Consider the following 27,509-nt stretch of genomic DNA (forward strand, 5'->3'; position numbering starts at 1 on the left):
TTATTGTGATTTAAAAATCTAGACAAAAATAACGCTGAATTCAACAATTTAATAATCAAAAGAATTTCAATATTCAACTAGAATTTTGTTACACGCACAGCAAATTGCTAATACAAAAAGAAATTAAATCAAGATTGAAATTTTGATCGTGTTGCAACAGGAAATTAGCCTGTGCCAATGGACATAATGCTTCACATTAAAGCAGGTCTGTTGAAACACCTTCAAGCAGTACAAATTGATGGGTCAAAACATCGAGTATTAACTTTGTACTTTGAGCATTGAGATTGTAATTAGCAGATAGGTTCGTTTGAGCAAGCTCCAAGATTAAACACTGAAAACATTAAATTGAGAAATCTAACAAGATGCAAAGTAACTTCAATATTTTAAAAAATCACTACAGTTCTTAAGTTAAGGCACACGAGTCCATAATCCCATGCAGCTAAACCTTTAAAAAACACTTCTTTCCCATTCCAGCGAGCCATTCAAAAACAACCAAGTTTTATTGCAAAGCATTGTTGTTTATTAAGCCTTAAAAAACGTTCAACTGAACATCTAGTACTGTAATTCCCTCACCATAAATCTGAACTTGGGCGAGCAGAATAGTCAAGTCAACTCAAGTACACAAATGAGCTGTAATACAGGCAAATGATACTTTGTTCACAGCAAGTATTGTTTTGTTGCTAGCCATAACGCAGCACCATTCAATCGATTTGTTGGACTGTACATTAACATTTACACAATGTGGTATTTGTTATGGAAAAACTTTAAACTCCTTTATGTTCACAAGATCACCACATCATCTGCAGAACTGTTCCAAGCAAATTTCTCAAGAGTAGCTATTAATTTAACCAAGAATTAGTTTCACTGGTTTCAGCCAAACAAGCTTGTAAATCAAATTCTTTGCCCGAATGAGACCCAAATTCTCGGGCCATTGAAGTCGAGTCAGATACCTGAAAGAAAATTGAAATATTAAGATGTTAGTGATATAAAAAATATTCAGTTATAACAACCAAGTAAAAAAAGTGGACTAAATTACAGCTAAACAGCAACAGAAGCAGTATTCCCTACACAGACTTCCTTATTTTGTTTTAAATAAATGACAATCAAAAGAACATGACAGAATAATAAAAACACATTATACATGAAAAACCAAGCAAGAAATTGACCCGTCCAAAGTGGATGCAAAGATTTTGCCATTTTGTGACAGAACTGGGTGAAAATCATATTGGTGGGGCTGAGGTGTTCTGGTGAACCCTCTCTTTGTGGATACGATGAAAGCTTTGCTTTCATCCTCAACAAAGAGACGACTAGTAGGACAAATCAGCAATCCAAGGGGAAAGCAAATTGACCAACAGCTAGTCTCATTTATTCACAAAATGCTGGAGTAACTCAGCAGGTCAGGCAGCATCTCGGGAGAGAAGGAATGGGTGACGTTTCGGGTCGAGACCCTTCTCATTTCCCTTCTTCCCATAGTGTAGCAAGAGTATAATTTTTGAGTTTTTCCCAATAGTTCCTAAAGTAATATTGGATGGGCCACAAAGTTGAGAATATACCAAAAAAGACCCCCCCCCCCCCGAAATTATGGAATTAATTAGATTGTTGCAAAATGCTAAGCCAAGTGGAGTACAACAAATTCTTCAAATCAATAATATAATAAATTTAAATCTGTTTGTCACCCAAAGCGCCTGGTGCTGTTCAGCATGACACCCTCTGTCTGACCAAGTTGTTGGTCACATGTCCTAATGCCACCTTGTCCAATCGCCCTCTGAAGAGCCAGGACTCATTTCACAATTAAAAAGGCACCACATTGATTGGAGTTATAAGAGGAAATATTTGCCTACCATTATGTACAAAACTGTACACCTGTGAGATCTTGCATGGACTCAGCGACTGTTTCACCGAACACTTGCGCTCGGTCCGTCAAGGCCTGCAAGATCTCCCAGTTGTGGACCATTTTAACTCCCCTTCCTATTCCCACACTGACCTTTCTGTCCCAGGCATCCTCCATTGTCAGAAGCCACATGCAAACTGGAGGAACAGTATCTCATATTCCTCCTGAGTAAGTTACAACCCAATGGTATGAACATTGAATTCTCCAATTTTAGGCATCTACATGCCCCCACCCCCTCCCCCCTTTCTTTCCCCTCTCCCCTACTTGGACTTTCATCTATTTCTTCCCTCCCCTTCCACCTACATTCTTTCCTCTCATTTCATTATTCACAACTGTTCCATGCTTTTGTCTCACACCATATGTAGTTTCATCTCTGCCATTTGTTCTAATCATCTGCCTATCCAATACCCCCCTCATCCATGTATTCACCCATTACCTGCCACACATTGCCCTGCCCTTCTTCTCTTCCAGCTTTCCTTCTCCCCCCCCCACCCCCACTACAATCTGTCTTAAGGAAGACCCCTTACCACAAATGTCACCCATCCATATTCTCCAGAGATGCTGCCTAACCCTTAGTTATTCAAGCACTGTGTCTTTGTTAGTCTGCCCTTCAGCCCAAACTTTTTCCGTTTTCTGTTGTTAAAAATTATACACAGCTCATCACTTTGCATTTCATTCTTTGAAGTCACAAAATGCACACCTGAGGAGATGGTGCTCGTGTGTTGCTGGGCGTGCATCCTCTCTCATCCTGAAAACTTGTCCGACCTCCATTTGAGCAGTTTACAGAGTCAGTTTCCATATCAAAATCAAACTCTGTGCTGCAAGACATAATGAAGATTTTAGAGATACAGCATGTAAACAGGCCCATTGGTCAACCGTGTCCGCACTGAGCAGCAACTACCCCGTACATTAACATTATCCTACGCTCCAAGGAGAATTTTACAATTTTTAACAAAAGCCAATTAGCCTACAAAGTTTCTCCCTTTGTGTGGGGAGGAAAACGGAGCACAGGAGAAAATCCATGCAGACACAGGGAGAATGTAAAAATACCATACAGAGCACACCCGTAGTCAGGATCGAACTCCTGTCTCTGGCGCTGTAATGTAGCAACTCTACTGCTGCATTACTGTGCCACCCAAAGCTCAAGGTTTTCTATGTCATTTCATATTAATTCCAATCCAATTTTAATCCATACTCATTTTACACAATTTTATTTTTGAAATGCACAATCCAATTGCAAATTCGAAAACTACAACACTAAAAATGGCTTCAGCCCAAGTCTTTGATAATCCAGTAATTTGAACATACACTGCTTGTAAATCACTGCCTTCTTCCACAGGCGGATCCCAAGCATGAAGTGCAATTCGCCATAACCTAATTTGCTGATCCCAGGATCTGCGACTGAACTTCTTGAACTTGTTTGGAGTCCTGGGGTGAAGACCTGGCTTCCGAAGATGTCTAAAATAAAGAATGGACAGTTTTAATTTGTTTCAATTAGTAACTCGGCATGTGTTCAGCCAAAATCAACAAACAATGCTGCACATTCTCATTGATATAAACGTTGTCGTGTGAACAAAGACATCAAATTGATTACATTTATTTTGCAATTTTGTTAATTTGGAAAGAACTTTGTCCACATGTTTACCTAGTTCTACCCCATGGCAATATCCAGAGATTAAATCAGCACCCTTGTTTTCACCAAGATCATCCACTTCCTGGTCCAAGATGGCACCCAAGCCAGGCAACTCTGGTGTGTGCTGGTCACAGAAGTAGATCTGCAATCACACATTACAATCGCTCCACTCTTTTATACCTCTACTCCAACAGCAGCATTTCTTACTTTAACTATGCTCCCATTACCATGTATCTGTACAGTGTGGATGGCTCGATTGCAATCACATATTGTCTTTCTGCTGACTGGTTAGCATGCAACAAAAGCTTGTCAATGTACCACAGTACATGTGACAAGCTAAACTCTATACTATCTGCAAAAAACAAGTACATATCCAACATTCAAATTTGGACAGAAACAAATTCCTCTACGGTTAAACTGAAGACCATCTTCAGACCCTACCAGTAAATAAAGATAATTACCGTTATTTTATTTTTTAATGAATGCTTATTTATTTTTGCTATCCACTTTGCTGCTGTAATCTTGCAAATTTCCGTTGTGGGACGAATAAAGGATTATTATCATTATTATTATTATTATTAATTCTTTACCTTTGTCAGAAGCCCTCAGAGCTTAAAGCTCCTGGATGTGTACCTGAAGAGCCATGATGTCTAGGATATATAGACCTAGAGCTGGAAGTAGGATATGGTGGCTTAAAGACTAGTCACAATAGGCCACATGGCCTTCTGCTGTCAAAATGTTTGTAAGAATGTTCCACCAAGATTTACCACATGCCATGGGTATATATTTTAATGGGTTGCAGTCAATCCCTACACTAAGAATTCTTCGTCCTACAGACCATGATTGTCGGATGTAACCCAATAGGAATAACTGCCCCACCTCACATTGGTTTAAAAAAAAACAATACAGGATTGCCATATCTGAAGAAGGAATGTATTTAACTCGTGAAAAACCAATATTGATGAAAAATTGGCAACATCTCTATTCCATCAAGCCAGGTGGAGGTGTATTAACTGAATTTTTAAAACAGGCTGCGAGCTGAGGCTGAAAGATGTACAAATTCAAAGTAGCAACCATGTTCTACCACGAATGGAGTCATATCCAAAGCCTCTGGAAAATTTAATGCTCAAATTATGGTAATGAAACCCGTTCATTTGCTATTCAAAGGCCAGTACAGTTCTCATCTAAACACTTTTACAAGACAATGATCAAAACATCAAATGGAATTACTTTCCCTTGAGGAAAGGAACAATTTCCAGACACTTAAAAGCATAGGATATAATTGAGACAAAGATAGCTACATGGGGTGAAGAGTGGAGAGTTGTGTTAATCAAAGCTACACGGGGAGAACAGGGGGAGAGTTGTGTCAATCAGATTTTCTCAAGTATGATTTATTCTACAAAATAATAAATGTTCAGGGCAAAGTTTGGCAAATTTCAAAGAGCTGTATAAAATAAGACTCCAAATGATTGCTGGGACAAATCATGCTCAAGATGACCTGTAGTTAAACTATTATGCAAGTAATATTAGGTTCCGTAGATACATAGAAATTAGGTGCAGGAGTAGGCCATTCGTGCCAGCACCACCATTCAACGTGATCATGACTGAACATCCACAATCAGTACCCCGTTCCTGCCTTCTCCACATATCCCTTGATTCAGCTAGCCCAAAGAGCTCTATCTAACTCTTTTGATTGCATCCAGTGAATCGGCCTCCACTGCATTCCGAGACAGAAAATTCCACAAATTCACAACTCTCTGGGTGAAAAGGTTACCTCATCTCAGTTCTAAATAGCCTACTGCTTATTCTTAAACTGTGGCTCCTGGTTCTGAACACCCTCAACATCGGGAACATGTTTCCTGTATCTAGTGTGTCCAATCCCTTAATAATTTTATATGTTTCTATAAGATCCCCTCTCATCTTTCTAAATTCCAGTTAATATAAGCCCAGTCGTTCCATTCTTTCATCATATGACAGTCCCTCCATTCCGGGAATTAACCTTGTGAACCTACGCTGTACTCCCTCAATAGCAAGAATGGCCTTCATCAAATTAGGAGACCAAAAATGTGCACAATACTCCAGGTGTGGTCTCACCAGGATCCTGTACAACTGCAAAAGGACCTCTTTGCTCCCATACTCAAATCCTCTTGTTATGAAGGCCAAAATGCCATTAGCTTTCTTCACTGCCTGCTGTACCTACATGCTTACATTCAGTGACTGATGTACAAGGACACCTTGTACTTCCCCTTTTCCTAATCTGACACCATTCAGATAAGAATCTGCTTTCTTGTTCTTGCCATCAAAATGGATAACCTTACATTTATCCACATTATACGGCAACTACATGCATCTGCCCACTCATCCAACCTATCCAAGTCACCCTGCATCCTCATAGCATCCTCTTCACAGTTCACACTGCCACCCAGCTTTGTATCATCTGCAAATTTGCAAATGTTACTTTTAATTCTTTCATCAAAATCATTAATATATATTGTAAATAGCTGCAGTCCCAGCACTGAGCCTTGCGGCACCCCATTAGTCACTTCCTGCCATTCTGAAAGGGTCTCATCTTTGTTTCCTGTCTCCCAACCAATTTTCTAACATGTCAATACCCTACCCCCAATACCATGTGCTCTAATCTTGCCCACTACTGTGTGGGACCTTATCCACTGGCTCTCCCTTATCCATTTTACTTGTTACATCCTCAAAATGTTCCAGAAGATTAGTCAAGCAAGATTTCCCCATCGTAAATCCATGCTGACTTTGACCGATCTTGTTACTGCTATCCAAATGTGCTGCTATTACATCTTTAATAATTAACTCCAGCATCTTCCCCACCACCGATGTCACACTAACGGGTCTATAATTCCCTGCTTTCTCTCTCCCTCCTTTCTAAAAACGTGGGATAACATTAGCTACACTCCAATCCACAGGAACTGATTCCGTATCTATAGAACATTGGAAAATGATCACCAATGCGTCCACTCAGCAGGTCAGGCAGCATCTTGGAGAGAAGGAATGGATGATGTTTCGGGTTGAGACCCTTCTTCAGACTCCGAAACGTCACCCATTCCTTCTCTCCAAGATGCTGCCTGACCCACTGAGTTACTCCAGCATTTTGTGATACCTTTGATTTGTACCAGCATCTGCAGTTATTTTCCTACACACCAATGCGTCCACGATTTTTAGAGCCACCTCCTCGAGTACCCTGGGATGCAGACCATCAGGCCCTGGGGATTTATCAGCCTTCAGTCCCATCAATCTATCCAACACCATTTCTTGACTAATGTGAATTTCCTTCAGTTCTCCGTAACCCTAGATCCTGTGTCCCCTAGTACATCTGGGAGATTGGTTCTCTCTTCACTAAGGAAGACACAAAGTACCTGTTCAACTCGTCTGCCATTTCCTTGTTCCCCATAATAAATTTACCTGATTCAGTCTTGAAGGGACCCACATTTGTCTTAACTAATCTTTTCCTTTTCACAAGCCCATTGAAAGGGGCTTGCAAAGTTAACTGTACAAATGGGAACAACTTCCTTTGAGTGATCAATGGATGAGTTAAGATCACATTCACAAGTTAGGAAAATGTTCATACAAGTTGAATTTATAGTTAAGGTTTAAAGTTAAAATAATACTCAAGTACACTGGTTAAATATGGAGATATTTCACATTAAGTGGTTTCTAGTGGTGATCTGTATTAGGCAGCTCTGTGTCACAAATAGTTTTAACACATTTGTATTAAACAGACCCAATGCTTGGGGTACATACAAGAGACATCTATGGACAGCAAGAGTACAGGAATATGAGAAGTTTCTTGCAAACTTACTTAGGAACTTCTTGAATGAATCGATCATATGCAATGGTGTTTTTCCCATAGTTGATTTGCTTTTGTCTTCTCATCAATACCACTTCATCAATTTCAAGTTCAGAAGGTGCCAATGATTCTCTGGAATCACTGGAACTGAAATTAAAATCACTTTAGAAATTAGATTAATTTCCTTTCTGCTCAATCCTTTGCCTTGTAATTAAACAAAATCACAGGGACATAACTGAAGGTAGTTCTGCTATAACACGATAGTCAAGCCGCTCAGAAACCCCACTTTAATGAATATGTTGTTATGAAAACAATTGTGCAAATAGGGAAAAGAGGGTTAGCGGCTGTGTTGCAGACTCGCAATAATAACATTTCCCTCTTCCAATCCGACCCACTCCGTATGGTTTTCAAAAGTACGGCATTTTTAAGAATTATGTTTGTTGTTAATGCAAGCTTAAAATACTAAAGGCTTAATGTTTCATTAATAGAGTACTATTGCACAAGTGTCAATAGAATCGATCACTTGTCAATTACAATGATCACCTGCAATGGCCGAGAGTGTTAACAGTGGATTTTTTTTTCCCCGAGGGTGTTTTTATTTTACAAGTTAGCTTTCTTTCCTGCTTGTCCATTTCCAAAGTAACTTTTAAGTGACGGAAATCACATTATAACCAATTTGCCCTGCATAACACAGATGCTATTCACAAATTCATCACTCGGTTTGTATCCAATTCTTGCTATGGAAACAAACGTTATAACGCAACTACCTGTACTCATTTAGTTCTTCAATAAAAACGTCAATAAAAATCTGTCATGCATGTAAATTCCATTAGCTGAATAAATTACATTTTGAAATACCAAAGTGGCACATGGCACCATACGTACAAATAAAATAACTTCTCATTGACCACTATGGCAAAAGATGAGGATAAAAGTACCAAGCCAACTAGAAACTCGCATTCTTCAATGGAAACAACGCGTACATCTACACTACATTGCAGGGCTGCAGTAGAGGCTTTCATATCTCAGATTACAAGGAACCATAATATTCATAGCCATCCATTATCTATATCTACAAATACCACCCATCCAAGACATTGTCATGCAATTAAATATCCAGCCTGTCAATGTAAGAAGGAAAACTTGCAAAATGGAAGAGGTCAGTAGTGCAGCATTTTATTGGCAATCATTTATTTCACAATCCTTGGAAATATTAAGCTATACCTTTCAGACGAATAATCTTTCTCATGGTCATTAAATTCATTTATCAAGAGTCGCCGTTTATATCTGGAAGGGAAAATATAAATTGAGAATGAAAACTTGTAGGGTTTTAAACAGCATTTGTATTATTTTATAAAGTATAAATAAAAATACTACAGCAAGCCCACAACAAAGTCGGAAAGAACTCAACCTTGGTAGCTCTCATCTTTAACTGTTGGACATCCTTTGCTGTCAGGAATTAAAGGGGAAAAAAAGTATATTTTAATAGATGGCAGCTTTAGAATGACAAAATGGTGGCTTGAAACTGATCAGTGTAAGTTTACGGGCAGACAGAAAGGCAAACAAAAACCCTCCCTAAAATAGTAGTTGGACAGTCCAACTCGAGGAGGGACCATACAGGACCTGGCATTAGGACCAAGCCTGATCAAGTGACTTGCGTTTGAGTGGAAGTGCATTTTGGGTATGGTGCTAAATTTTAAGATCGTTTTGAATAGGGATTATGCTGGACCTTGGGGGAAAGGACTGAATTGGAGTAAGGCAGTTTACAACATTATTAGGCAGGAGCTCAGGAGAATATATTGGGAGCGGTTGTTGCTTAAGTCAGCATCTGACATGCGAGTTATTTGAAGGCCAGTTTATCAAAAATTCAGAACCAGCACGTTCCAGTACGGAGGAGGATAATTATGCGGATGGCGAAGAGAATCTTGGATGATAGGTGAAAAAAAGTCAGAAAAGAAAAAGGAAGCATATTTAAGGCTTAAAAAACAATGTAGTTAGACAGTCTTTGGGGACTATAAAGGAGTAAAGAACTCAACCGGGCAATTAGAAGGGCCAAAAGGAGCAATGGTGTTAGCGAGTCAGGTTGAAAAAAAATCCCAATACATTTAATGCATTTGCATTAAAAACATGAGGGCAAGCTGGTGAAAGGTAGGACCACTCAAGGATAAGAGGTGAGGTTGAGAGTCCTAGAGTCAGGAAGTCGTAATGCAGCTCTATTAGCCTTTGGTTATGTCAGATTTGGAATATTGCGTGCAGTTCCGGTTGCCCCTTTACAGGAAGGATGAGGAGGGTGCAGAAGAGGTTTACCAAAATGCTGTCAGGATTGAGGGGCACTAGCTCCAAGGAGAGGTTGGACAAACATGGATTGTTTTCTCCAATGTTGAAAGTCGAGTTCTGATACAATTATGTAAATTTATGTGGGGCACAGATAGGGTAGACAGTCAGAAACCTTTTCCTCCAGGATGGAAACTCAAACTAAATTTAAAGGAAATGTGCAGAACAAGTTTTTAAAAAAATACATAAGAGTGTGGTGAGTGCCTGGAACACACTCCCATGGGTGATGGTGTTGAAGGCGGATACAATTGGGGTATTTAAGACTTTTAGATAGACACGTGGAGAAGGAAGGAATGGAGTGATGTGGATCATTGTGAGCAGTTTTGGACCCATATCTGAGGAAGGACGTGCAGGCGCTGGAGAGGGTCCATAGAAGCTTTACAAGAATGATTGGGTTAACATACGAGTGTTTGACGACCCCGGGCCTGTACTTAAAAGAGTTTAGAAGGATGAGGGGGGACCTCATTGAAACTTACCGAATAGTGAAAGGACTGGATAGAGTGGATGTGGAGAGGATGTTTCCACTAGTGGAAGAGTCTAGGACTAGAGGCCATAACCTCAGAATAAAAGGACGTACCTTTAGGAAGGAGATGAGGAGGAATTTATTTAAATCACACGATGGTGAATCTGTGGAATCCATTGCCACAGAAGGCTGTGGGGACCAAGTCAATGGATATTTATACGGTGGAGATTGAAAGGTTCCTGATTAGTGAGGGTGACAAATGAGAAGGTAGGAGAATGGGGTTGATAGGTAAAGATAGATCAACCATGATTGAATGGTGGAGTAGACGATGGGCCTAATTCTCCTCCTACAATTTATGAATTTATGATCAGGTTAAGTTTCCTTGGCATTATGTTCAGCACAGGCATTGCGAGTCAAAGGGCTTGTTCCTGTGCTGGACTTTTCGCTGTTCTAGCCCACAGATCTTCAACACTTGATCAAGGCTTTGTTATGGGCAAAGTTCAGTGTTAGGGCACAGAACCTGGGAAACAATCATTAAAGTTAAATCTGAAATCAGAAAGTGCCAAACACTTAGCAAGTTCGGTAATACAGTGGAAAGAGAAACAAAAAATGTAACGTTGTGTCAAAGACCCTTTACCAGAACTGGGAAAGTTCTCATGCATTCTGTTTTATACTTGGAAGAGGTCTGACTATAAGGGCATATTTTAGAAGTTCTCCATAAAAATAGCACTCGTGGGAAAACTGGCCATTTTGCAGCACAGCCCGACAAGTCTAAAAAAATCACCATTATTTTTGTTCAATCAGACAAAAGGTGCAAATTTAGCAATGGAACCATATATTATGAAATATCGTCAAGCAGTCCTGGAATGTAAGTGAGATTCTTATAGCATTTGATAGTAAACACTACAATCCATCAAGAGAAATGCATGCATCATTATCAATATGTTTTGGCTATTGGTTAGAAATAGGTTGCATGGACATTAGTCCAAAATACTCAAGGCAACTTTCAATAACAGCAAGGATTAATTGCCTCCCTTAAAAAAAAATACAATGAAAATAGATTTTGAATGCAGAATTTGTGACATTCCCTCCAAAATGTAAGGTAATTTAGTAAACAAACCTCTTCAAATCCCGATAAACAGTCTGCCTCGTCTCCTCTTCTTCGATTGCTGTTCCCCAATCTGCAGCACATCGGGGGACTGGTCCATCACTGTCTGGTGTTGTGAAACTGCAAAAGATACATATTAATAGGGTTAATAGAGTTGTCAGTGATGATACAAACCAGGATAGACAATTCCTTTTACACTGTAAGCCATTGTGTTAACTCATTCATTTCAAATCAGTACCCGTATATTCCAGTGAAGATTGCAACCACATCAGATGAGGTTGGAGGAGGTGCAGGTGAACCTTTGTCTCACCTGGAAAGACTGTTTGGGTCCTTGGATGGAGTTGAGGGGGGAGGTAAAGGGACAGGTGTTGCATCTCGTGCGGTTGCAGGGGTGGTTTGGGTGGGAAGGGACGAGTGGACCAGGTAGTTACGGAGGGAACGGTCTCTGAGGAACGCAGAGAGGGGAGGGGATGGGAAGATATGGCCAGTGGTGGGGTCCCATTGTAGGTGACAGAAATGTTGGTGGATGATCTGTTGGATCCGCTGGCTGGTGGGGTGGAAGGTGAGAACGAGGGGGATTCTGTCCTTGTTGCGAGTGGGGGGAGGGGGAGCAAGAGCGGAGCTGCGGGATGTAGAAGAGACCCTAGTGAGAGCCTCATCTATAATGGAGGAGGGGAAGCCCCGTTTCCTGAAGATTACTTATTTACATCGGCGAAACCAAGCGCAGGCTCGGCGATCGCTTCGCTGAACTCGGTCCGCATTAACCAAACTGATCTTCGGTGGCCAAGCACTTCAACTCCCCCTCCCATTCCCAGTCTGACCTTTCTGTCATGGACCTCCTCCAGTGCCATAGTGAGGCCCACCGGAAATTGGAGGAACAGCACCTCATATTTCGCCTGCGCAGTTTGCAGCCCAGTGGTATGAACATTGACTTCTCCAACTTTAGATAGTTCCTCTGTCCCCCCTTCCCCATCTCCTTCCCAGATCTCCCTCTATCTTCCTGTCTCCACCTATATCCTTCCTTTGTCCCGCCCCCCTGACATCAGTCTGAAGAAGGGTCTCGACCCGAAACGTCACCCATTCCTTCTCTCCCGAGATGCTGCCTGACCTGCTGAGTTACTCCAGCATTTTGTGAATAAATCGATTTGTACCAGCATCTGCAGTTATTTTCTTATACTACTTGCAACCACATCAGCTGTCAATTTGGAAACAGTCTGAAGAGATTCGTGCACACTTGTATTCTTTCCTTTGTTGCAGGGCCATAGCAATCCTTGTGTGTCAACTGGGTCTGAAGGCTGTGCTTTCTTAAAAGTCAAGTCAAGCCAAGTCAATTTTATTTGTATAGCACATTTAAAAACAACCCACGTTGATCAAAGTGCTGTACATCTGATTAGGTTCCAATGGAAAAAAAATGAAACATACAGTAGCACGCAAACAGTTCACAGCGCCTCCTCAATGAGCCTCAAACGCTAGGGAGTAGAAATAGGTTTTGAGCCTGGACTTAAAGGAGTCGATGGAGGGGGCAGTTCTGATGGGGAGAGGGATGCTGTTCCACAGTCTAGGAGCTGCAACCGCAAAAGCGCGGTCACCCCTGAGCTTAAGCCTAGACCGCGGGATAGTGAGTAGCCCCAAGTCGGCCGACCTGAGGGACTTGGAGTTAGAGAGGTGGGTTAGAAGATTTCTGATGTGGGGGGGGGGAATGTCCATTTAGGGCTTTATACGTGAATAGGAGGAGCTTGAAGTTGATTCTGTACCGTACAGGGAGCCAGTGGAGAGAGGCCAGAATCGGCGTGATGTGGTCCCTTTTACGGGTACCCGTCAGGAGTCTCGCTGCGGCGTTTTGGACCAGTTGCAGGCGGGACAGGGAAGATTGGCTGATCCCAGTGTATAGGGAGTTGCAGTAGTCTAGGCGGGAGGAAATGAAAGCGTGAATGATTTTTTCTGTGTCGTCGAATTGGAGGAAAGGTTTGATTTTAGCTATGGTTCGAAGTTGGAAGAAGCTGGCTTTTACCACAGCGTTGACTTGCTTATCAAATTTTAATGCAGAGTCAAATATCAAAAAAAAGACCACAGGTAACTTATAAATCAGTTGCAGGAATACATGGGGCAGCGATTATAAGAACACACAAGAGTTGTTCATGTGGCCTTTTAATCTCATGTTTCTATTGAATATAATGACTGACTTTACTTTCGAGGAATTCAAAGTCAGGGGCACATGCAGAAAAATGGATCCAAGGCCAGAGTCCAAAATTTTGCCAGCCTCCTACATACGCAGGCACCCTCAGCTGTCCGAGATGGAGTATTATTATAGATTCACAATCCTAAGAAAAAAATCCTCTTCTCACAGGGTCTTCAATAGTGAACCTCTGGTCCTGTAAGGGTGCCTTCTAGTTCTAGATCTCTCCCGCTGATGGAAGCATCCCTTCAGCATCTGACCAGACAAGGAACTTCAGGATTTGTCTGGTTCACCCTCATCAGTCAACATTTTAAATAAATAGGGTGCAGCTAAATTTCCCTACTTGTAGGATTCATCTCCCTTGTAAGAGGCAAGAGACAAAATTGTACATAAATCTGTAAATATTGATTGTGAGATCACTTTACATCAATTATAGTGCTAATTATTATCAGACCTGGCGTTTTTAATCGGGTTTATAAGTTGCCTCCTTGCATTCCAGAAAAAATTGTAAATCCTGCTGTTATATACCGTTCTGCAATATATAAAACCCTATTCTTAACAAACAGTTACAAACAGTTGTGTCTCTGAACACCAGTCCAAAACTTAGCAAATAATTTAGGCTGATACTTCATTACAGAACCGTAGATAATGAAATACTGAAGGTATGCACAGAAGTAGGCCCTTCAGTCCAACAAATATGACCATCTACCTTCAAATATGCCTTCAGTTATCAGATTTCTGAAAGGTGCCAGCATAAACAAGTGTACTGTCCAATTCACCTTTACCCCATTGCGGACATTGAACATTGTCTATGTAACTGGTGCGCGACAATGCTGGAAAATATATTCTGCACTCTGTATCTTCCCCTTTATTCTATCTCTTGTACTTGAGTTTGATTTGATTGTATTTATGTATAGTATTATCTGATCTGACTAGATTGCATGAAAAACTCAAGAAATAGAGGGCTTGGGTTGAAGGCTAGAAGGGAAAGATTTAATAGGAACTCGAGGTCAACAGTCGCACAGAGAGTTGTATGTATATGAAACCGGCTGCCAGAAGTGGTTGAGGCACATACAATAACAAGTTTACGGTCATAAGTGATAGGAGTAGAATTAGGAGTAGAATCAGCCTTAACAGCCTCAGCCTTAGCAGTGTGGCACCTTATCAAAGGCTTTCTGAAAATCCAGGTAAACAACATCCACTGACTCTTCTTTGTTTGTCCTGCTATTTACTTCTTCAAAGAATTCTAGTAGATTCGTCAGGCAAGATCTCCCCTTCACAAAACCTTGCTGACTTCGGCCTATTTTATCATGAACTTCTAAGTACTCATAAACCTCATCCTTTATAATGAACTCTAAAATCTTACCAACCACCGAAGTCAGACTAACCGGTCTATAGTTCCCACTATTCTGCTTTGCACACTTCTTGTACACAGGGTTATATTGGCAATTTTCCAATCATCTGGGACCACTCCCTGACTAGTGATTCCTGAAATATCACTATTAATGCCTCCACAATCTCTAAAGTCACCTCTTTCAGAACCCTAGGGTGAAGTCCATCCAGGTGACTTATCCACCTTCACCCCTTTCAGCTTCCCAAGCATCTTCTCCTTTGTAATAGCCACTCCACTAACTTCCACACCCTGACTCGCTTGAATTTCAGGCATATTGCTGGTGTCTCCCACTGTGAAGACTGATGCAAAAAACGTATTCAATTCCTCTGCCATTTCTTTGTTCCACATTATCACTTCTCCTGCATCGTTTTCCAGTAGTCCAACGTCCACTCTTGCCTCTTTCTTACCCTTTATATATCTGAAGAAACTCTTGCTATCCTCTTTTATATTATTAGCCAGCTAACCTAAATTCTCCCCGTATTGCCGTTTTAGTTACCTTCTGATGTTCTTTAAAAGCTTCCCAATCCTCTGGCTTCCCACTAATCTTTGCAATGTTATACACCTTCTCTTTTAGATTTATATACTGTCCTTATAGACAGCCACGGTCACCTCATTCTCCCCCTAGAATCTTTCTTCCTCTTTGGAATGAAAATATCCTGCATTTTCCAAATTATTCCCAGAAATTCCTGCCATTGCTGTTCCACCGTCATTCCTGCTAGGATCCCTTCCAGTCAACTTCGGCCAGCTCCTCCCTCATGCCTCTAGTTCCCTTGATCAGCTGCAATACCGACACATCTGATTTTATCTTCTCCCTCTCAATTTGCCGGTTAAATATTATAATATTGTGGTCGCTACCTCCTAGTGGTTCCTTTAACTTGAGTTCCCATCAAATCTGGCTCATCACACAATGCTAAATCCAGAATTGCCTTTCCCCTGGTAGGCTCCACTACAAGCTGCTCTAAGAAACCATCTCAGAGGCACTCTACAAATTCCTTTTCTTGGGGTCTGGTACCTCCCTGATTTTCCCAATCTACCCGCATATTGAAATTTCCAATGAACACCATAACATTGCTTTTCTTACATGCCGATTGTATATCCTGATACAACTTGTACCCTACATCCTGGCTACTGTTTGGGGGCCTGCAAATAACTCCCATTGGATTATTTTCTCACTTGCAATTTCTCAGCTCTACCCATAATGACTTTACATCTTCTGATTCTACATCACCCCTTCTTGATAAGGACCGAATTTCATTCCTTACCAGCAGCTACCCCACCTCCTCAGCCCAATTGTCTGTCTTGCCGATAGGACGTGTAACCATGAATATTCAGTTCCCAGCTCAAATCCTCTTGCAGCCACGTATCTGTAATGCCTACAACATCATACCTAACAATTTCTAACTGTGCTACAATCTCATCCACTTTGTTCCTTATACTGCATGCATTCAAATATAACACCTTTAATTCGGTATTCACCTCCCCTCCTCTCACATCGGTCCCGATTTTACCCGACCTTACTCTCTTATCCCTTCTTAAACATTCTGTCCTATTACTTCTGGAACTATAAATTTTCCTGCACTCTCTTTCCCTTCAACTCCACCCTTACACTTCCACTTTGTTGACCCCACCTCAACTATTTAGTTTCAAGCTCTATCTCGGGCACTGGTCATGTAGTTTGGCAGGAATCTGGTCCCAGCCGGGTTCAAGTGGAGCCTGGCCCGTTGGAACAGTTCTCTCTTTCCCCAAATACCGGTGCCAATGTCGCACAAATTCAAAGCCACTTCTTCCACACCAGTCTTTAAGCCACACATTCAACTCTCTAATCTTCTCAACCCTATGCCAATTTGCATGCGGTTCAGGTAGCAATTTAGAGATTATTACCTTCTTGGTTATGCTTTTCAATTTGGTGCCTAGCTGTTCAAATTTCTTGAGTAGATCCTCTTTCCTCATTCTACTCACATCATTGGTACCCACATAAGAGCACGACGACCGGATCTTTCCCCTCCCACTCTGCAGTTCAGACGAGATGTCCCGAACCTGGACGCCAGGCAGGCAACACAGCCTTCGGGACACCCTAGCTATACTATCCCCAATGACCAAATCTTTCTTCCCTATCTCCTCACGAATGGCCCCCTGAACGACGGTGCCCTGGTCAGGTTGCTCATCCTTCCTACAGCCCCCACATTTGTCTGCACAGAAATAAAGAATCTCACACCTGCTTGACAAGCTCAAGGGCTGAGGGTCCTCCAACTCAGTCCTCACCTCTGTTTCCCCTGCCTGTCTCACTAGTAGTCACACCCTCTTCGTCACCACGGATGCGGGTGTAGATGCCTCCATAAACACAGGTCAGATGTGCCGCAACAGTTAAGGGACATTTGGACAGGTACATGGATTGGAAAGGATTTCCTCCACAGCATTTTCTCTAAATGATTATAGATTTCCTCTTCAGTAAAGCACAGTGCCCAGGGGCTACAACGTGAGCCACAATAACAGCAGCGTCACCAAAATGTGCGATGGGTAAAGGGCATGCTGGTGCACTTTGCGAGTCGGGAGTGGGGTCGGAAGCCGGCGATCTAAGCGGCCGGGAAATAGTGGGAACCAGGGATGGGTCTGCACGTCATTCCATTTATTCAGTTTACATTTTATATTTGGTTTATTTAAATTTATGGCACTCCATGGTGCTTTAAAGACACATGTATGTTTTTTGTGTGTATTGTCGTTTTATTATCACGATACCTCTGTTGGTCCAGAAAAACAGATAATCCAGAAAGACTGGAAAAGAAGAAAAAAAACGTCATTCAACCTGTAGTTTCAGATGCTTTTAGACAGGCACGTGGATGGATATTCAGGGAATGGAGGGATTTGTATCACATGCAGGCAGAAGAGAGTTGTTTAAACTTGGCATTATGGCCAGCACAAACATTGTGGGCTGAAGGGGCTATTCCTGTGCTGTACTGTTTTATGTTCTATTCCAAGCACAACAGATGATAACAAAATATCCAACACATTTCACAATAAAAACCCTGCAATGTAGTTGAAAAGCAATAAGAAAAAATGAACAAAAGTTTAAGAATAGGATGGTTAGAATCAAAATAAGAAAAGGTAATGTTTTAAGTCAAAAGACTAAAGTAGCAAATATGTTAACTAACTACATTGTGGGACGTGGCCCACAAGACAGATCACAGATTAGCCTATCACAAGGATGTTAGAAAGGGCTCAAATTAGCAAAATGGCAGAAATTGTCCTCTTAATCATCCTTTAAAGTAGTTCCACTAAATCCATTAAGAGCTGAGCAGGAGTTGTCCCTGGTAACCTGGTCAAAATGTATCAATCATCCATCAGCTAAAGTCAGATCATCTTATCAATTTACTACTGAGATTAGTAAAGTGTATTGGAGGCCAACAGACCTGAGTCCACACCAACCATTGATCACCCATGAACAATAGTTTGATATTTTGCCAGTTTCCCATCCACACACTGCACACTAGGGACATTTTGTTTTAAACAGAGGCCAATTAACCTACAAATCCACATGTCTTTGGGATGTGGAAAGAAACTGGAACACCTGGACACAGTCATGAGGAGAACATGCAACCTCCACACAGATAGCACCCGAGGTCAGGATCAAACCCGGGTCTCTGGCACTGTGAAGCAGCAGCTCTCTCATCTGCGCCACTGTGGTGCCATTGCAGGAATTGTTGCAAGAATTTACTGCATACAAATTGATTTTTGTTTTACCTACATTATTACAGCAGACCACAAAAGTAGTTTTTGACTGCAAATGCTACGGAATTATATAAGATTATGAAGTTGTACAAATAAAAAAAAGCCTCTTATTGCAGCCTTCAAGAATTTATAAAATAACCATGAAGCTAACCTGGAGATTCTATCATCCGGCCAACTAGGAGCGCTCGGAGTGGAATCCTTGAGCTCATCATCAAACAGACAGGAATCCACATCGTCCGCCCTGCGAAGTTTGCCATCTGCACCGCGCTTCCTCCCAACAGACCAACGGCACGGTGGCAGCTTTTTCCTGGGGAGGAGATGGTAGAGGAAGGAAAAGAGAGATGATTAATCAGGCTAGAAGAGAACAAACATCATGTGCACCAGAATATGCTCAATAAATACATTTCTACAAATGGAAAAGTGGGCCGGTCAGTTGTGGGTTTGCCTTCTCAAACTCTCAGCTTGACTTTTTATGCAGACGGGAGGGAGAACAACCAAGCAAACTGCTCATAGTAATCTTTGACGGACAATATGGCCACCACTAAATTGCTCACCATCAATACCTGAGAGGTAGGTCACTGTCCATCAGACACTCAACAGAATGAAACACATGAACCATAGGGTGACACGGTGGCGTAGCAGTAAAGCGACTGCCTTATAGCGCCAGAGACCTAGGTTCGATCCTGACCACGGGTGCTCGTCTGTACATAGTTTGCACATTCTCCCCGTGACCTGCATGGGATTTCTCCGAGATCTTCGGTTTCCTCCCACACTCAAAAGACGTACAGGTTTTTAGGTTAATTGGCTTGGTATAAATGTAAATTGTCTCTAGTGTGTAGGGTAGTGTTAATGTACGGGGATCGCTGGTCAGCGCGGACTCGGTGGGCCGAAGGACCTGTTTCTGTGCTATATCTCTAAATTAAACACATACATACTTCGGCAACATGAAAGCCTTAGCGACCATGTGTCCTGCAACAAATAAGTCACTTTCTGACTTAAAGCATTTCCTCCATTACATTGCACAAACCAATAGTGCAATGGAATACTTTTCAAATGCTGGACGAGTACAGCTCCAACAATGTTCAAATAAATTCAAAGAGATGAATAGAAAATTAATCTGCATGGAAAAAACTTTTGTTTGGCAAATCTGTCAATTTTGTGAGGCGCCAGTTAGCAGAATAAATAAGTGCAAATCAGTGCTAGGACTTTCAGAAGGCTTTTCAGTATACCTTGGTACACGTGACAATAAACTAAACTGAAGTGTAACAGAACATCATTAAGATTATAGCACATGATATTGGGGATAATAATCGGATGCGAATAGAGATCAGTAAACAGACCTATCACCTAGTTTTATAAAAAATATATGTGACATAAAAATGTTAAGATGTAAATTTTGTTAGTAATTAGCATGAGGATGCCAGTGGCAATCCATTTAGCCTGAGAAGTTCAACACCCAATCAACACCATCACTGTTAATCAAATTGTTTTTGTTGTCATTCAAATATAGATTTGAATGAAATTGTCATTACCATGCAGTCATAAACAATAAAGAGCACAAGACACACAATTAAAGTTTAACACAGACAACCATCACAGTGATTCCACCAGACACCCTCACTGTGTTGGAAGGCAAAGAAAAGTCTTATCTCCTCCTCTATTCTTCTCCTGCAGTCAGGCAGTCAAACTGCTGCTTCGAGGCGATCGAGGCGCCCGACTTTTGAAACCCCCGCCGGACGATGGAAGGTCCCAGGGCCGAGCCGAGCAGGCCGATGAAGGTCCTAAGCCCCCACCGGGCGATAGAAGGTGCCGCGGCCGAGCCACGCAGGGCGATGAAGGTCCGGCGAATGAGTCGATCGAGCCTTACGATTCGGGGCGGTCGAAGCGGCTACGGCTGGAGCCCCCGAAAGCCGGTCGTCAGCCAGGGACCTGCAAGCTCCCGATGTTCCGGTCCACAGAGCCCGCGGTAAGTCCAGGTAAGATGGTGAGTCCAGGCCCTGCGACCGGAGCCTTCAAGGTCGATCCAGCTGGAGGTCGCCAACTCCACGGTGTTAGGCCGTAGCGCGAACGGAGATACGACATGGGAAAAGGTCGCATCTCCGTTGAGGAGGAGATTTAGAAAAAAGGTTTCCCCCCACATATACACAGCTAAAAATAGGTCAATACATACATTTAAACGCTAACAATAGACAAAGACAGAAAAAAGACAGACAGACTGCCGGTGAGCCACAGCCGCAAGGCATAATCATATGCTCGGTACCATTTCTCCCTTCTCCCCATGTTCTTTCAGCATTGATAAAATGTTTAAACACTTGGCCTCCACTGCCTTTTGCAGTCGAGAATTTGACAGTTGCAATGCCCCCAGTGGTGAGAATTTCTTCCCATCTCGGTTCTAAATAACACACATCATATCCCAAAATGTTGATCTCTAGATCTGGACTCTCCAGCCTTTAGGAACATCCCCTATCTAGTCAGTTTGGTCCTGCTAAAATGTTGTAAGTTTCTATGAGATTCTCTTTCATTCTTCCACCTTGCAGTAAATATACACCATATCAACCCAACCTCTTTTCCCTTTAAAGCCACCCTCACACTCAGTCTGCTTGAACCTACCTGATCTCCCGGTTGCTGAACACTTTAATTCTCCTTCCCATTCCCACACAGACATTTCTGTCATAGGTCTCCTCCATTGTCAGTGAGGCTAAATGCACATTGGAAGAATAGCATCATATTTCCCTTGGGCAGTGGGAATGAACTACAGCCCAGTGGTATGAATATTGATTTCTCCAACTTCAGGTAGCATCGGCATTCCCCCCCTCTCTCTCTCTCTCTCTCTCTCTCTCTCTCTCTCTCTCTCTCTCTCTCTCTCTCTCCATCCCTCCCCCACCCAAGTCTAGTTTCTTGTTTTCGCCCAACAAACAGCTAATAATGGCCTGTTTCCTTTATCAGTAGCTAATGTTATTCCACTTTTTAGGGTAGCTAATGTTATCCCACTTTTTAAGAAAGGAGGGAGAGAGAAAACAGGGAATTCCAGACCAGTTAGCCTGACATCGGTGGTTGGGAAGATGCTGGAGTCAATTATAAAAGACTAGACCAAGTCCACCCGTTGGGCCCAAACCTCTCCTGCATTAGTGCAGCACCCCCACTCCACTACATCAGTGGATGTAGTGTACCTGGACTTTCAGAAAGTCTTTGATAAGGTCCCACATAGGAGATTAGTGGGCAAAATTATAGCACATGGTATTGGGGATAGGGTACTAACATGGATAGAAAATTGGTTGGCAGACAGGAAACAAAGAGTAGGGATTAACGGGTCCCTTTCAGAATGGCAGGCAGTAACTAGTGGGGTACCTCAAGGCTCGGTGCTGGGACCGCAGCTATTTACAATATATATATTAATGACAGATGAAGGGATTAAAAGTAGCATTAGCAAATTTGCAGATGACAAAGCTGGGTGGCAGTCTGAAGAGGATGATATGAGGATGCAGGGTGACTTGGACAGGTTGGGTGAGTGGGCAGGTGCAGTTTAATGTGGACCCAATTAACGGGTCCCTTTCAAAATGGCAGGCAGTAACTAGTGGGGTACCTCAAGGCTCGGTGCTGGACCGCAGCTATTTACAATATATATATTAATGACTTAGATGAAGGGATTAAAAGTAGCATTAGCAAATTTGCAGATGACACAAAGCTGGGTGGCAGTGTGAAGTGTGAGGAGGATGCTATGAGGATGCAGGGTGACTTGGACAGGTTGGGTGAGTGGGCAGATGCAGTTTAATGTGGATAAATGTGAGGTTATCCACTTTGGTGGCAAGAACAGGAAGGCTGATTATTATCTGAATGGTGTCAAGTTAAGAAAAGGGGAAGTACAACGAGATCTGGGTGTCCTTGTTCATCAGTCACTGAAAGTAAGCATCCAGGTACAGCAGGCAGTGAAGAAAGCTAATGGCATGTTGGCCTTCATAACAAGCGGAGTTAAGTATAGGAGCAAAGAGGTCCTTCTGCAGCTGTACCGGGCCCTAGTGAGACCACACCTGGAGTATTGTGTGCAGTTTTGGTCTCCAAATTTGAGGAAGGACATTCTTGCTATTGAGGGAGTGCAGCGTAGGTTCACAAGGTTAATTCCCAGGATGGCGGGACTGTCATATGTTGAAAGAATGGAGCGACTGGGTTTGTATACACTGAAATTTGGAAGGATGAGAGGGGACCTTATTGAAACATAAGATTATTAAGGGATTGGACATGCTAGAGGCAGGAAACATGTTCCCGATGTTGGGGGAGTGCAGAACCAGGGGCTACAATTTAAGAATAAGGGGTAGGTCATTTAGAACGGAGATGAGGAATAACTTTTTCACCCAGAGAGTTGTAAATCTGTGGAATTCTCTTCCTCAGAAGGCAGTGGAGGCCGATTCTCTGGATGCTTTCAATAGAGAGTTATAGAGCTCTTAAAGATAGCGGAGTAGGCATGAAGGGGATACTGATTGTGGATGATCAGCCATGATCAGAGTGAATGGCGGTGCTGGCACGAAGGGCCGAATGGCCTACTCCAGCGCCTATTGTCCATTGTCTTATCATCGTTACTTTTTTTGAATATCTTTCATTCATTGTTATCTCTCTACATCATCGTCTTTCTCTCGTTTCCTTTATCCCTAACCAGTCTGAAGAAGGGTCTCAACCCGAAATGTCATCTATTTCTTTTCTTCAGAGATGCTGCCTGTCCCGCTGAGTTACTCCAGCTTTATGTGTCTATGACCCTCACAGGTTCTCTTTAATAAATTCCAAACATACCGTTGAGAAGACAAAGAGTATGCACAAAGATTATAGCATGGGACAAGAGATATTTTGTTCAAATTCCATTTAGCCTTGGCAAAACCACATTTCCGATATTCCGGAGCAGGAGGCTAAAAGGATGGATGTTGTTTTGAGTAGTGACTCTGCCCCTGGACTTGAGGCAGGGCTACCAGCCAAAACGATGATCATCCTTCAGATACTGCTTGACCCGCTGAGTCTCCACAGCAGTTTTTTTTTTCTCTCTCTAGATTTCCAGTATTTATATCCTCTTGTTTCACTGGAACACTTTATAGCAGGCTGATCTTCCTACATAGGACGGCCAGCCCGCTGCAGAATATTCCAGGGATGGGCATTTTTTTGTAAAAGAGGGGGTCTACTGAAAATTAACCAGAGTAATTCCGGGGAAGGTGTTTTGTCCTTCAAGGGGAGACTAAACAGACTGGATCAATGAGAGGATCCCATTGTCATTTGCCAAATTCTTACTTGACAGTGTGGATGCAGGGATGTTGTGCAATTGGACTCAAAACCAATAAAAGGAGTCAGCGCATCAGGACTGAGAAGAGAAAAATCTTCACTGAGATGGCAGTGAATCTTTTGAATTCTCTCCCCGAGAAACTGTGGAGCCTCCCATTGCCAGCATATTCAATACTGAGATCAATGCATTTTTGGATATTAAAGGAAAATGAAGGGATACAGGGTTATGAGACCGAGGTAACACTCAGGGAGAAGACCAGCTATGACTTTATTGAAGTGAATCAACGCAGGGGGACAGATAACGCACATCTTTTAGTTCTCATGCTGAAGATAGACACAAAATGCTGGAGTAACTTAGCGGGTCAGGCAGCATCGCTGGAGAAAAGGAATAGATGATATTTCAGGTCAAAACCCTTCTTCAGAGTGAGAGTCAGGGAAGAGGGAGACTCGAGGTATGAAATGATTAATCACCTTCCTACACATTCAGTTCTCATGCTCTTGGAAAAGGCAGAAGGGAGGAGAGAAAGTTAACTGCAGTCCATAGATAGACACAAAATGCTGGAGTAACTCAGGACAGGCAGCATCTCTGGAGAGAATGGTCGAGACCCTTCTTCTAGAGATGCTGCCTGCCCTGCTGAGTTACTCCAGCATTTTGTGCTCCAGAGATGTTGCGTGTCCAGCTGAGTTACTCCAGCATTTTGTGCCCCAGAAATGCTGCCTGTCCTGCTGAGTTACTCCAGCATATTGTGTCTATCTTCGATGTAAACCAGCATATGCAGTTCCTTCCTACACAATCACTTTCAGTCATTGCACATTCGGACCTGGCACTTTCAGTCATTAACATCGGACATTCCATGTGACTTCATTTTTGGGTAATTTAATTAATTAATCGACTCAAAGCCTCACCCAATCCTTCTCTCCAGAGATGCTGCTGTCTGTCCTGCTGAATTTCTCGACCATTTTGCATCGATCTTCAGCAATTCCTAAATTGTCCCGTTCTCCTGACATGTCTGGAGCACCGTGTTTCTTAATTAGCCAGAGACACAGGTGCAAGACCCCCCCATGCCAACCCCTGATCCAGACATTTGCAAACACAAAAGATGGGAGGAGCCAGCGCTGCCGTCGCAGCTGCGGCTTGCCTGCAGTCCGTCTGTCTTTTGTGTTTTTTGTTGTTTTTGTATGAATTGTAGTTTTAATATGGTGTAGGGTTTGTATGTTATGTGTGTGGGGGGGGGAACGGGAACTGGAACTGTAAAATTCTCTCTCCCGAACGGAGACGCGACCTTTGTTTCTGTGTCGTGTCCCTGTTGCGGCCTACCATCGGCCATGCACCTGGGACCACGGTTCGCAGAGCCCGCGGCCCGGACTCACCACCTGCGGCGCTGGCTGCCTGCGGATGCTGCGGGAGCGGCTGCGACTCGTCTCCGAAGCGGGCCGCGTGGACGTCGGAAGCCCGCAGGCCCCTGGTGGGGGCCGACATCGGGAGCACCGGCAGAGGCAGCGTGTTCGCCCGCCCCGAATCGCGGGGCTTGGGTCGGCCCGCCGCGGACCTTTCACCGTCCGGCGTGGCCTGGAATAGGCCGCGGGATTTTTCACCGCCCAGCGGGGGCTTCAATGTCGGGAGCCCCGACCGCCCCGACGTGGCAACGACAACAGCCTGACCGCAGGAGAAGACGGCAGGGGAAGAGAAAAGACATTGTGGCCTTCCATCATAGTGAAGAGGGACTGGAGGAGACTCACTGTGATGGATGTTTCTTTTTGTTTGGTGTTAGTTTGTGATTGTATGTTATTGCATTTTTATTGATTATTCTTATTGGTCTTATTGTTCAACTGCGGGTAATGTTTCATTTCACTACACATTTATGTGTATGTGACAAATAAACGACTATTGACTATTGATATTGACTATATTGAGATAGACAGACAAAAAATGCTGGAATAACTCAGGACACACATACTGACTCCAAATTATGATCTGGTGCAGCAGGTAGGTTATACATGCACACATATAACACTGCACAGATTAGGTGCCAGTAAGAGTCATACTGCATGGAAATGGGTCCTTCGGCCCAACTTGCCCACACCGGCCAACAGGTCCCATCTGCACGAGTCCCACCTGCCTGCTTTTGGCCCATATCTCTCCAAACCCGTCCTATCCATGTACCTGTCTAACTGTTTCTTAAATGTTGGGATAGTCCCTGCCTCAACTACCTCCTCCGACAGCTCGTTCCATGAACCCACCACCCTTTGTGTGGAAAAGTTACCCTTCGGATTCCTATTAAATCTTTTCCCCTTCACCTTAAACCTATGTCCTCGACTCCCCTACTATGGGCATCTACCCGATCTATTCCTCTCATGATCTTACACAGCTCTATAAGATCACCCCTCATCCTCCTGCGCTCCCCAGCCCACTCAACCCCTGCCTCAGACCTGGCGACATCCTGGAAAAAGTGTGCAGTGTCAGTGTGTGCAGTGCAAACACTATGGAAGGTGAACCACGATATTCAGTTCAGTTTAGATTAGTTTATTGTCACGTGTACCGGGGTACGGTGAAAAGCTTTTCGAAGACAAGACACAAAATGCCGGAGTAACTGAGCGGGACAGACAGCATCTCTGGAGAGAAGGAATGGGGGACGTTTCGGGTCGAGACCCTTCTTCAGACTGACAATAGACAGTGGGTGCAGGAGGAGGAGGCCATTCGAGCCAGCACCGCCATTCAATGTGATCATGGCTGATCATTCTCAATCAGTACCCCGTTCCTGCCTTCTCCCCATACCCCCTGACTCCGCTATCCTTAAGAGCTCTATCCAGCTCTCTCTTGAATGCATTCAGAGAATTGGCCTCCACTGCCTTCTGAGGCAGAGAATTCCACAGATTCACAACTCTGACTGAAAAAGTTTTTCCTCATCTCAGTTCTAAATGGCCTACCCCTTATTCTTAAACTGTGGCCCCTGGTTCTGGACTCCCCCAACATTGGGAACATGTTTCCTGCCTCTAACGTGTCCAACCCCTTAATAATCTTATACGTTTCGATAAGATCCCCTCTCATCCTTCTAAATTCTACAAGCCTAGTCGCTCCAGTCTTTCAACATATGATAGTCCCGCCATTCCGGGAATTAACCTAGTGAACCTACGCTGCACTGCACTGGTCATGAACGACACCCATTCCTTCTCTCCAGAGATGCTGCCTGTCCCGCCGAGTTACTCCAGCATTTTGCGTCCATCGTCCATTTAAACCAGCATCTGCAGTTCTTTCCTGCACAGTGAGTGTGAAAAGCTTTTGTTGAGAGAGTGCTAACCAGCCCAGCAGAGAGAGGAGGGGAATCGAGGAGGATCAGAGGGCATGGTTGCAGTCGAGCCATTCATTTACAGTGTAAGTTTATGTGTTTAGCGGGTCGGTCCGTGGCTGCTGCTCTTTCCCGCCCCGACTCCGCGCCATCGATTCAAACCTACGCCCTGAAAACGGCGCGGCGGCGCCTCCCCTCCCCTCCCCTCCCGCCACTTCATGGATGGAGCACGGCCCTCTCCCTCGTTACCTGAGACGTTCGCTGCCTTCGACGAGCGGGCTACGGTGCGACATCTCCGTGTTCCCCCCTTTACCAAGCGGCAGCGCCCCAACAATGGCGGCGATGGCGGCGGCGGCAACGGGCCCCGAACCTCCAGAAATCGCGCTCGCTCTACCTCCCGCGCGCGCGCTCTCTCTCTCTCTCTC

The 27,509-nt window shown here is 43.3% G+C and overlaps 1 protein-coding gene across 1 annotated transcript; it reads right to left on the minus strand.

Annotated features, from left to right (window-relative positions):
* slbp (stem-loop histone mRNA binding protein) lies at positions 1–27,509 on the minus strand. The gene is made up of 8 exons (XM_078414357.1): positions 27,334–27,509; positions 18,690–18,845; positions 11,256–11,363; positions 8,563–8,625; positions 7,351–7,485; positions 3,200–3,349; positions 2,592–2,709; positions 1–950 (listed from the first exon to the last, which is right to left on the minus strand). Exons 1-8 carry the CDS (start codon positions 27,375–27,377, stop codon positions 840–842), a joined length of 885 nt encoding a protein of 294 aa, XP_078270483.1. The 5' UTR covers positions 27,378–27,509; the 3' UTR covers positions 1–839.

The sequence above is a fragment of the Rhinoraja longicauda genome, chromosome 1 (genome assembly GCF_053455715.1).
Source record: "Rhinoraja longicauda isolate Sanriku21f chromosome 1, sRhiLon1.1, whole genome shotgun sequence".
Taxonomy (NCBI): Eukaryota; Metazoa; Chordata; class Chondrichthyes; order Rajiformes; family Arhynchobatidae; genus Rhinoraja; species Rhinoraja longicauda.